This window comes from Pelophylax lessonae, assembly GCF_965119305.1.
Source record: "Pelophylax lessonae genome assembly, chromosome: 4".
NCBI lineage: Eukaryota > Metazoa > Chordata > Amphibia > Anura > Ranidae > Pelophylax > Pelophylax lessonae.
The window spans coordinates 137,208,134-137,220,630 of NC_138771.1; the positions used below are offsets into that span (position 1 = coordinate 137,208,134).

A 12,497-nucleotide genomic window follows, 5' to 3' on the forward strand; every position below is an offset into this window, starting at 1 on the left:
ACTCGAGTAGCATTTTGTTATATCCCACATAGAATCACTAGATCCATCAGCTCCTGTCGTTCCACTTGGCCGGCCAGTGTGCGTTCCACTAGGAGACCGGATGTGACGTCTCCTAGTGGAACAAACGCCAACCATTTGTTCTTGTGTTAGGACGGACATGTTTAATAAACAGCGTTGCACTATTATTCAATTTTTTTGGCATTTTGTGCCTATGTCACTTGCCACTGGAGAGGAAATTGGGGAGTGAAGTGAATGGTAACATTGTGAGCAGATATGTTCGGACAGCTGGGGTGACGCCATATTGAATAAGGCCTTATGGCCCTTTTGGACCTGGGAAGTTTGGTGAGCATATTTATTTGACATTTTACGTGGTGGAGCACACAGATATTTTTCAACACGCATGTGTGAAGGGGTTTGGCATCACTGAGTGGAAAAATACTACTCATTGAATACGGACTGTATTTCATAATTTATCACAACTTTCTGTGTATTTTGGAGTATTTTCTCACAACTTGGACTGAATTATTATATATTTGATGTATGCACGGGTTTGAAAATCACTTTTGATTTGTATGTAACTGTTTAGTATACCTACAGCGCCATACTTTATTTTTTTTTTTTGCACTCTGTATTTAAAAGCTGAACTCCCGGCAGATTTAAAAGACACAAATAAATGCAACTTTGTGTTCATTATACATCCTATTATTTGTACTCCATTTAAGGCCCCGTTCACACATGTGGACTGGACCATTTGTCCGTTTTTCATCCATCCATTGACTGATGAAATACGGACATTAATCTCTATGGAAAAACAGACGATCATCCTTTTAAATCCACTTCTGTCAACATCTGTTTTTTGGAGCAGATTAAAGCTGTATTTGTGTTCTGTTAAAAAAAATGGATTGGATGTAAATGGACACACGGTTTTGCATGAAGGAGCTAAAGGGGTTAGGGACTTTAGCTGGTGGATGTGAAAAAAGGATAAACTGATGTCAACTTCATCCTTTTTTTACTTTGGAAAAATGTGACTGAACTGGTTAATTGAACAGTCCGCATGTGTGAAAGGGGCCAACATACCAGAATTCTTGATATCGGCCTCTTGTAGACTTTGTACGGCAGACTTCAGACTGGGAGGACCATGCTGACAGATGGGGAGGTGCATTGTGGCAGAGCTGTGTAACTCTGTAGGACTGGATAGACAAAAATAAAAATCCTTGAAATGGGTAAAAACAGATCCCATATATGCAGTTTACTGTATATTTAGCTGTTTGCCTGCCAATAAACATGAGATGACAGTTTTTAATCTGACATTTTTTGGTCCAGTCAGGTGACAATCTGTTGTCTGTGGTGGCAGACAGCTGCACACCGACAGTAAGATTTCAGGGGAAACGGCAGTCAGGCAAGTGTGTAAACACATCCAAATTCTCCCCAAGATAATCAGTGCTTCCTTTTCCACCTGTCAGATTTTACTTCACTCTGCTCTTCTACTCCTCTTCCACCCATGTTCCCACTATATTATTCTGCTTGTTCTGCTCTTCTTCTCTTTGCTTATTCTCCTCTTCTTCCACCCATGCCCGCTTTCCATCGCCTTGTTAATTGTTCTCCTCTTCCACCCATGTCTGCTCTCCTATGCTTTGCTAATTCTCCTCTTCTTCCACCACCCATGTCTGCTCTGCTTCGCTTTGCTAATTCTCCTCTTCTTCCACCACCCATGTCTGCTCTCCTTCGCTTTGCTAATTCTCTTCTTCCACTCGTGTCTGCTCTCCTTCGCTTTGCCAGTTCTCTTCTTCCACTTGTGTCTGCTCTCCTTCGCTTTGCCAGTTCTCTTCTTCCACTTGTGTCTGCTCTCCTTCGCTTTGCCAGTTCTCTTCTTCCACTCGTGTCTGCTCTCCTTCGCTTTGCCAGTTCTCTTCTTCCACTCGTGTCTGCTCTCCTTCGCTTTGCCAGTTCTCTTCTTCCACTCGTGTCTGCTCTCCTTTTCACTTGTGTCTGCTCTCCTTCGCTTTGCCAGTTCTCTTCTTCCACTCGTGTCTGCTCTCCTTCGCTTTGCCAGGTCTTCTCTTCACTCGTGTCTGCTCTCCTTCGCTTTGCCAGTTCTCTTCTTCACTCGTGTCTGCTCTCCTTCGCTTTGCTAGTTCTCTTCTTCACTCGTGTCTGCTCTCCTTCGCTTTGCCAGGTCTTCTCTTCACTCGTGTCTGCTCTCCTTCGCTTTGCCAGTTCTCTTCTTCACTCGTGTCTGCTCTCCTTCGCTTTGCCAGTTCTCTTCTTCACTCGTGTCTGCTCTCCTTCGCTTTGCCAGGTCTTCTCTTCACTCGTGTCTGCTCTCCTTCGCTTTGCCAGGTCTTCTCTTCACTCGTGTCTGCTCTCCTTCCACCCATGTCTGCTCTCCTTCGCTTTGCCAATTCTCTTCTTCCACCCATGTCTGCTCTACTTCGCTCTGATCAATCTCGTTTTTGCAGCTTAAGCCCGCTCTCCTTCACTTTGCTCATTTTCTGGAATGTTTTCTTGTGCTGTAATAAAATTATCAAATATGTACATTGCATATAATAATGTAATTATCACTTGTGGCATACAGGTATGTGAATGGCCATGCCAAGAAGCATTATGAGGATGCCCAAGTGCCACTTGCCAGCCACAAACAATTTGAAAAGGTAGAGAAGGAAAAAACACAGCACACTGTATGTATGGACTGCAGCAGCTACAGTACATTTTGGTAAGTCTGGTTAGTTACTGTTTTTTTGTTTTTTTTTCCGTTTGTTTTTCACTTTCAATTGATTGTTATTGAAAACATTTAAGGTACAAAACATGGCGTATGAGAACTTTTTGAAATTGCCAAGAAAATGTTAGAGAGCTGGATTGTAGCTGCCGAGAATGTAAAAACATCCAATAGCATATTAATAAACAAAGCTTGTAGCCTGCAGGTTAGAGTAGGTATCAATAAGCCAGGTAAGTTTTGTCACAGGGCGCAAAACAATAAGCAGATCAAGACACCAGGCCTGAATAAACAACATGATCTGCAACAAGGAAATAAGAAAATAGGAAAGAGAGAGGAAGGATGTCCACCGTAGGAAGGTTGGAAACTGAGGTGGGGTAAGGGAGAGGGGATTGAGCATTGGGATTTTTTTTTTTATTTTTTTTATTATTATTCTTTCTGTGGGGGTATGACACCAGACATCCAGTTTTCTTTAAGAATCTCTTGCTTTCAGTTACCGGTGTGATGACTTTGTAGTGAATGACACAAAGATGTGTTCGGTCCAGAAAGTTCGAGAGCATTTACAGAACCTGGAAAAGTAAGTAGCATTTTTCTTCTGCTCTGATATTTTTATTAGACATCTGTATTATTGAACTTTGCAAACTTTTCTAGCCTGGTTGTCCTGTATCTTATAATAGTTTAATATTCTGATTCTGTTTGTGGTCACAAGCAGAATCATTTAAAGATATGTTTGTCATCCAGGTCTGTTTTAATGCCAGTTTTATTGTAGACAAAAAACTGCCATCATCTACCATTTCTTACTACTTTGTTCTCCAGCAGCTCTGCATTCACAGCAGATAGGCATAGAAAGAGGAAATTCTTGGAAAACTCTTCACACAACAAGAAAATACTTAAATTAAATGTAAGTAACAGTCTGCTACATATTTTTAATCATGTATTTTGATGTACTGCAGCAGGTGTTGTCCAACTGTTTTTAAGCATAACTAAATTCAGAAACAAATATGAAATGTTTTGAAGCTTACTAGTACTTAGATGCACGTTGTGGCTGCAATGGTTTTCTTTTTTCAAAATGTTTTTAGCAAGTATAAAAAACTACCTCTTGATCTTGCCAAAAATGCAGTGTCCTTGTCTCTTCCGGTGAGCAAAAAAAAAGCACAAATGAGCTTATCTTGAATGTGTAAATTACTAGTCCCTTCAATATACCATGTGGTGGAGATGAAAAAAGACAGACACCTTGTGAAGTCCACCTCGTCTGACGATGACAACTGCCCCCGCAGATACAAAAAAAAAAATAGTGTAGATACTAATGGACAGGAAGTGTTGTTGTTCACAGGTTTACCAGATGAGCATACAAGGGGAATAGCCTGAAATTATACAGTCACCATTTTTAAGGGCTTGGTAGACTGCAATATAATAAATTTTTGTCTGAGTTTAGATAGAAATGAAAAGGCCTTTGTTGTGGAGAGACTGGGGAGCCTGTGATATCTGCTTGGCACTCCAGTTTGCTGAATTAACTTTAGTTATATACTAGTAGCCAGTGAATATGTTCCATCTTGTAAACTTGATTCCTAAAAGTGATGTCTCAAGTGTACTGAAGCATTCTGACGATGCTCTTCTTGGTAGTTTTGAGGCTTCTTTCAAATGAATAAATAACATTACTTGTGTGGCATTTACATTTTTGTATTTGATTAATTCTCATTTGTGAGCTTTGCTCAAGCCCCCTTCACACTACTGCATTACATTACTGCTTGTATTTTAAAGCACATTGTGCGTATTCAAATTTCCCGTTTTTTTAGCAGTGTACCACAGTCCAATGCACATTAGTTGCCGGCAAGATGCAGTAGGGTGCCTGAGCACTTTGTAATGGCTCTAGCCTGTGGTGTGATGCAACGCCTGGTTATTCATCCAAGACTAAGCTCTTCGTGTTTGAGATTTAGCGCCAAATTTTTAAAGTTTACACTGTAAAGTGAATACTTTCCAAACATAACCCCAGTTTTTACAGTAATGATCAGACATACCGGATGACCTGGTCTATCTGTCCATGACGCTAGGCCCTATATATAGTCAAGGCTTTGCTCATCATGGTCGGCATAAGTTCTAAGTTCCATAGAGCTGGACTTGTATAGCAGCTGTAGCTGGCTACATGCTTTGCACAAAGTGTCTGTGGAGGGTCTAGTGCCAAAACCAACATTACGGGCTACCCCCACAGCTTGGGGTCAGAGTATGTTTCCCAAGGTTTTACTGAGGTTGCACCAATCTGGATGCACCGCTTCTTTTGTTTTATTAAAAGCCATTAAAGAGTTAAAGGATCTATACATAAAATAATATACTAGTTAAAATATACGTTCACTTTAAGTAACATGTTACACCCATATTCAGGGTTTAACATGTTACTAATGCAGGAGCCCCACAAACCCCCCCCCCCCCAAATACCTCACTGTGACTGCAGGTGGGGGATGCTCTGCCTGCACCCGCTGTCACAATTTAAAAACAGTGCGGCTGTTCAGGGGTCTGCCCACACTGCCACGTCTTTCACAATATTGTGCGCATAAATGAACTACAAGTCCAGCCTCCCACCACAGCAGATGGTTTATAGTTCTCAATGAACTGCGACGGTGCTGGTGAGTGCCCTTCTAGTTAATTGATTCTTCCTGTTCTTCAGTAACTGTCTGCCCATACAGGAGGTACGGGCAAACAGCTGTAATGAATCTGCAGGAGCATGACATTTCACCCTCGATCTGCCAATCGTGGGTGCAATGCTTTGCAGGCTCCATTGTAAGAAAAAAAAAGGGAAAAAAAAAAAGAATCCACTGTTGTTTTTTACCTGCAAAATCATGTGCATTTATTTTATTTATTAATTACCAAACATGAACTATTCCTCCTATAAAGGTTCAGCTTCATTTCAACAATATGAACAATACTTTTATAAAGCTTTTTGTATTTCACTTCTCTCCCAAGGGAAGTACCACAGTGCTCTGCGCTACTGGTCTGCGGAATCTAGGAAATACCTGTTTCATGAATGCTATTCTGCAGTCATTAAGGTATGCAAGTACATTCTAATCATTTCCTGCATTCTTTCTGACGCAGAGATTTTTTACCTTGGGTACCAATAATAATTTTTTTTTTTTAATCTTGCAGTAACATTCAACAGTTTTGCTGTTACTTTAAGGAGCTGCCAGCCGTGGAACTTCGCAATGGAAAAACTGCTGGTCGGCGGATGTACCATACACGGAGTCAAGGAGAAGTTAATGTGTGAGCCCTTCTTCTTACATCAGTTTGTTTGTGGATAGACATATCTCATTGGGATAGTTGTCAGCTAATATTGGGACTTTATAAATCTGCTTTAAGGAGTTTGTAAACCCCGGAACGAAAAAAAAAAAAATATGTATAACAACGGCATAATGAGCTAGTATGCATCGCATATTAGCTAATTATGAAATACTTACCTTAGAACGAAGCCCTTCCAGTGGTGCCTGCTCACCGCTGAGATGACTCGCATCTTCGCTGGTGTTTCTTCTTGGTTTGCGGGTTCCAGCGATGTGAGTGGCAAGAGCCTTGATGACATCACTTCTGCACCTGCACATGGGACCCCCTGTTTATGGCACCGGCTGTGAAGGTCTGGCATGGTAAGCCGGACCTTCAGAGCACATGCACCGATGGAGTCATCGGCTGTATGCGCTCTGAATATCTCCTAAACTGTTCAAGTTTAGGAAATAGGTATTCACAGTACCTACAGGTAAGCCTCATTATAGGCTTACCTGTAGGTGCAAGTGGTGTAACAGAGTTTACAACCACTTTGTCATATTTTTGCAGACCCATGTGTTTACAACATTTTAGCATGGCATTTTCAGTGCTGTACTTCAGCTTGCATACTGCTAAGGTATTGGGCATTGTCCTTTTAAATTGGCTTCCATGAGCTGAAAGGCTATTGCCTCTTTTAATTCAAAATAATGATGTTGCCAGTTAACAGTGATGCTGGTGAATATGTTTTATTGACAGCATGTAGTACCTTCCACATAAGTGAAAAAGTTCTTCTATCTGCTCACATTTCATTTAAAATATGCCTGCTCTGCTAGGTTTATATTCTGCTGGATGATATTAACATGTTTTGTTTTTGTAGGTCATTGGTTGAAGAGTTCCGGAAAACTCTGTGTGCATTGTGGCAGGGCAATCAAACTGCATTTAGTCCAGATTCCCTATTCTATGTGATATGGAAAATCATGCCAAATTTCAGGTAACTATTTATTTGTTAAAGGGGTAAGAGATTTTGAAATGGCTGAATCTTTGAGTCTTCTGCTCCACTACAACAGAAATTTTTTTTTTTTTATTAATCTATTGAGGGCCACATGAATGTAAAGAAGTCTTTAAATGGTCTGGTCATATGGCCGCCTACAGGAGTTTGGGACAAACATAAACAAATGTTAAGCCAGCCCTGGTATAACCACTCCTCCTCCTCCAACCACCATGGTTTTTGCTAGTGTCCTAGGAGGTTGGACACCTTTTCTGCTGAGAAATTCTAGCTATATTTTTCTATCCTTTTTATGAATTTTGTTCTTTTTATTTTTCTTCAGACAAGATACTGGGTGCTCCATAAATGGCTCCCTTTTGAACTATTTAGGAGTGACTATCTGTTTTCTCTTGACAGTGACTTTGATTTGTGAAACCTTGCCACTAAAATCCCTTAATTAAATACTCCACCATCATGAGAACAAATGTCTGGAGCGCTGCACTTCAACTGTGTTGGCTTCTTACATCTAAGCTTGTGTCTCGCATAGAAATGATGTCCGTTCATATGTGTAGAACATGGCTACGTGCCTGTGATGTCGAGAATACTCCCAAGGAGCATCTGATTCACCTATACTTTAAGATGAGAGCTGTCTCCTCGCATCTGCCCTTGACAATGTTATTTCTGATGATACTGCTTGTTGGATTGTTCACCTGCCTCAGTGCAGAAGATCTGTGGATGGGGTGGAGAAACCCAACCCTAAAGTCGCTCTCAACTCTAAAGGTTTTTTCCCTAATGCATTCCCTTTGTGATCCTTTCCTCTGAATTATGTTATTTGCCAAACTCTGGACATGGTGAAGATAGTGTCCCCCTCCCCTTCTCCCCATTCTGACAGGACTTCCTTTCCTTTAGCCTGGTTCTCCTGAACATACTGTTCCTGAATGTTCTTGGCTGGTCCTTCTTTTGAAAGGACCTCCTCTAGACTTCTTCTGGAGGCTAAAAGATAATTCACTTCTGGAAATATTTGGGAACCCCCCCCCCCCCTGTAACAAACCGGGTCACCTACTCCCTACTTCGGCCAGTGTTGACTATGTCATTCTTGACCACGCGGTCTATTCCAGAGTCAAGGTATTGTCTGCATTGTCATTTAATAATCCCCCACTTTGAAGACTAAAGGTTATGCACATTAGTGCCCCTCCTTTCTTCCTTGCAAGTAAGTATCTATTGCTAGAAGGTCTTATACTCCCCAGAAGTGTTCCCAGGTAGGGCATACTGTTACTGTGCTGTAGATTTCCCCTAACAGGTATAATGGGACCTGATTCCTGGAAGATAGATCCTCTTCTGTGATTGAGCTGCGGTCTTGTGAAGAAGACTCCTTAGATTCCTTCTTCTTTCCTATTCTCAGTCAAGGGAATAGATCTAGTGCTGGTACTAGAATTCCTACCCTTCCGCTTTTTACAGCGGTAGCTTGGATGATTTCTAGAATTGTATATTTATTAACTGGTTATGCAGGGTGGCTACCACATCCCTAAACTGCATATGAATGTTGATTGGAAGGACTCCTAATTCTTCTGTTCCTGATGTTTATATATGCCACTTTACATCATGTTCTATCCTTATCCCTGCCTACTCTTTTTTATATTGGTGGTGTTATTCACCCTTCCCTTTCTTAAGAAGGATTCAGGATTGGAGTGATTTGAGGCACACGAGTCCCAACCCTCTGTGTTATTGGCTGTTAATGCTTGCTTACAAAACTGGTATGACAGTCAGAGATGGATTTATATTTAATTTTGTAAGAAACATAAGTAATAAAAGGTTTAGCCATTACAAATTGGTCATGTCAAGAGGACAGGCCAGTTACTTGCTCTCAGCAGTTCCGCAAGACCTGTTGATTTTTTTTTTTTTTTCAATTATTAATTGTCACTATTGGTCTAGTAACTGAAGATATCTGAAATAAAGCAAGTATATGTTGATCATTGCAAAAAAACTAGCTTCTGATTTCATAATACTAAGTCATATTAGAAAATGAAAGAAATAAGCTTTTTATTGTAAGTAAATTCTCCTCAACACAATCTAGAACAGCTGTGCATGGCAACCAATCAGCTTATCGCTTTCATTCTTAAAGCTTAACTGAACCAACTGAAGCTAGATGCTGATTGGATACTATGCACAGCTGCTTCAGACTCGGTCTCCTCCAGTTCTAGAATATTCCCCCCACACTTCTCCTTTTAGGAACTTTCAGTAGCAAGGCCCTTTGTTAGAAATATTTTCAGTAAAATAACCAGGGGCGAGTCCAAAGGGTGGTGATAAATGGGGAGTACTCGGAATGGTCTGGTGTGGAAAGTGGGGTCCCCCAAGGATTTGTCCTGGGACCAACCCTATTTAATTTATTCATAAACGACCTATAGGATGGGATAAACAGCTCAATCTCCATATATGGGGATGATATTAAATTAAGCAGGGCAATAACTTCTATGCAGGATGTGGAAACCTTACAAGAAGACCTGAACAAAATAATGGGGTGGGCATTTACAAGGCAAATGAGGTTTAATGTTGAAAAATGTAAGGTAATGCATTCGGGTGCCAGAAATAGGAATGCAAGTTACTCACTGGGGGGGAGCCTTTGGAGGAATCTAAGATGGAAAAGGCCTGGGGGCCCTAGTAGAAAACAAGCTCGCCAATGGCATGCAATGCCAAGCTGCTGCAAACCAAGCCAACAGAATACTGGCATGCATAAAAAGGGGATTCACTCCAGAGAAAAACAATAGTTCTCCCACTCTACAAGACTCTTGTCCAGCCGCATCTCGAGTATGTTGTCCAGTTCTGGGCACCGGTCCTCAGGAAGGATGTTCTGGAACTTTAGAGAGCCCAGAGAAGGGCAACAAGGCTAATAAAGGAACTGGAGGATTTCAGCTAGGAGGAAAGACTACAAGCATTGGACTTATTCTCTCTGGAATTCTCTTCCACAAGAAGTGGTGTCAGCGGCGAACATCGATGGTTTAAAAAAAACGATTAGATATTAGATGGGCACCTTAACAACCACAACATGCAGGGGTATACAATGCACTATTGACATAAACCCTTATACACGCGCACACACACTCATCATAAGTTGAACTGGACGGACGTGTGTTTTTTCAACCTCACTAACTTTGTAATAACTATGTAACCAATGTGAAAAAGTGAAGCAGTTTTAATTAAAGTAACTGTATGATGTTTTTTTTTTTTTTTAAATTTAAAATAATAAACACGTTATACTTCCCTTCTCTGTGGGATCCCTTAACTCCTCTTCTGTAGTTCCCTGCTGGCGTTCTCGCTCCTTTTCCCCTGCCTATTCTCCCTTAGCAAGCTGTGAGCTATGGGAGCACAGGTGCGGGCTTGCTTGCTCCTGAGCTGGGCTGTGTGTGTCTATAGACACACACGACACATCTTGGCCCTGCCCCTTGCTCCCTCCCCACAGAATTTGACTAGAAGCAGCAGGAGCCAATGGCTTCCGCTGCACTCAGTTAAGCCTAAGAATGCAGGAAGAGAGTAGAGCGCACTGGCAGGGACAGTGTTGGATTGAGGTGAAAGGTAAGGGGACACAGACGCTGGAAAGTTTGTTACCTTAATGCAGAGAATGCAGGAAGGTGAAAAACCTTTTGCCTTTTAGAGTTACTTTAAAGCATTGGAATCTTCTAATATAATATGTAGAGATTACTGTAACGACACCCCGGGTATGAAAGGGGTTACAGTGGTTTAGGACATTTCATTCCCAAACACAAAGGCAGCTACCGGACACTCCACTCAGCCGAACAAGAAACCCATACGAATAATCCCCCAACCCCCCCAAGTACGAGACGAGGCTCTGTATTGAGGGTCAAGCAGGAATCAGACTGCTTATTGAAAAGGAATACACGCTTTTATATACATGTTAGAAGTATTGCAGTCACTACATGGACAATGACCCAAATCCAGCCCCCAACATCACGCAAGGGTTAGTTACATAACGAGCCCCAATATACATTACTCCTGGTAATGTGGAAGGTTATAACTCCTGTAGGTATACTGAACAAAATTATAATCGCAACATTGTTTTTGCCCCCATTTTTCATGAGCTGAACTCTAAGATTTAAGAAAACCAGGATTCATCCATGAAGAGAACACCTCTCCAAAGTGCCAGATGCCATTCAATGTGAGCATTTGCCGACTCACGTCAGTTATGACGACGAACTGCAGTCAGGTCGAGACCCAGATGAGGACGACAATCATGCAGATGAGCTTCCCTGAGAAGTTTGTGCAGACATTCTTTAGTCGTGCAAACCGATTGTTGCAGCAGCTGTCTGGGTTTCTGGTCTCAGACGATCTTTGAGGTGAAGATGTTGGATATGGAGGTCCTGGGCTGGTGTGGTTACACGTTGTCTGCGGTTGTGAGGCCGGTTTCATGTACTGCCAAATTCTCTGAAATTACATTTGGAGACAGCTTATGGTAGAGAAATGAACATTCAATTCACGGGCAACAGCTCTGGTGGACATTCCTGCAGTCAGCATGCCAATTGCACCCTCCCTCAAAACATGCGACATCTGTGGCATTGTGCTGTGTGATAAAACTGCACATTTTAGAGTGGCCTTTTATTGTGGCCCGCCTAAGGCACACCTGTGCAATAATCATGCTGTCTAATCAGCATCTTGATATGCCACACCTGAGGTGGATGGATTATCTCGGCAAAGGAGAAGTGCTCACTAACACAGATTTGTGAACAATATTTGAGAGAAATAGGCCTTTTGTGTACCTAGAAAGTCTTACATCTTTGAGTTCAGCTCATGAAAAATGGGGGCAAGAACATTAAATATATATATATATATATATAATGTATGTATGTATTGGGGATAGACCGATTATCGGCAGGGCCGATATGCACTTTCCCCAATATGTTGGTATCGGCCCCGGAACTGGCCGATATTGCCGATATTTTTGTGACGTCATTCTGCCTTCTTAGGCCGCCTCCCTCGCCTTGGACAGCCTCGTCTGGAGTCAGGACTAGTCTCGCGGGAGTGTATCACAGCCATACAACCACCCACAGCAGCCTGGTGCCAGCCACAGACACTGTGCCAGCCAGCCACCCACAGGCCCTGTACCAGTCAGCCAGCCACCCACAGTCCCTGTACCAGTCAGCCAGCTGCCCACAGGCTCTGTGGCAGCCAACCAGCCACCCACCACAGGTTGCCAGCCACCCACCCACCATGGGGTGCCAGCAAGCCAGCCATTAGGCATTAAACAAAAAATTAACATGTTCATTACCAGATTTGTGTCAAAAATTTGTCTTTTATTTTTCAAAACTTTAAGACCCGGTTCACACTAGCGCGACTTGTCAGGCGACTTGTCAGCCTGCCAAGTTGCGCTCCCTCGCAGTCCATTGACTGCTACATGACCCGTTCTAATAGGAGCGACACAAGTCGCTCCGACTTAGAAAAAGGGTCCTGTACTACTTCGGGGCGACCTCGGAGCGACTTCCATAGACTTCCATTATATGAAGTCCGTGCAAGTCGCGCCGAAGTCGCGGTGCACGGGACTGACAA

General features: G+C 42.3%; 1 protein-coding gene across 2 annotated transcripts in view; it reads left to right on the top strand.

Annotated features, from left to right (window-relative positions):
• USP3 (ubiquitin specific peptidase 3) overlaps positions 1-12,497 on the top strand; it is a 62,432-nt gene that overhangs the window by 18,780 nt on the left and 31,155 nt on the right. The window contains exons 3-8 of one of the 2 annotated variants that reach the window (XM_082255127.1): positions 2,576-2,713; positions 3,207-3,290; positions 3,533-3,614; positions 5,672-5,754; positions 5,852-5,965; positions 6,834-6,947. In XM_082255127.1, the coding sequence (XP_082111253.1) occupies positions 2,576-2,713; positions 3,207-3,290; positions 3,533-3,614; positions 5,672-5,754; positions 5,852-5,965; positions 6,834-6,947 (615 nt within the window). Of the gene's footprint in view, positions 1-2,575; positions 2,714-3,206; positions 3,291-3,529; positions 3,615-5,671; positions 5,755-5,851; positions 5,966-6,833; positions 6,948-12,497 lie in introns of both variants that reach the window. The other variant, XM_082255126.1, reaches the window with a different exon arrangement.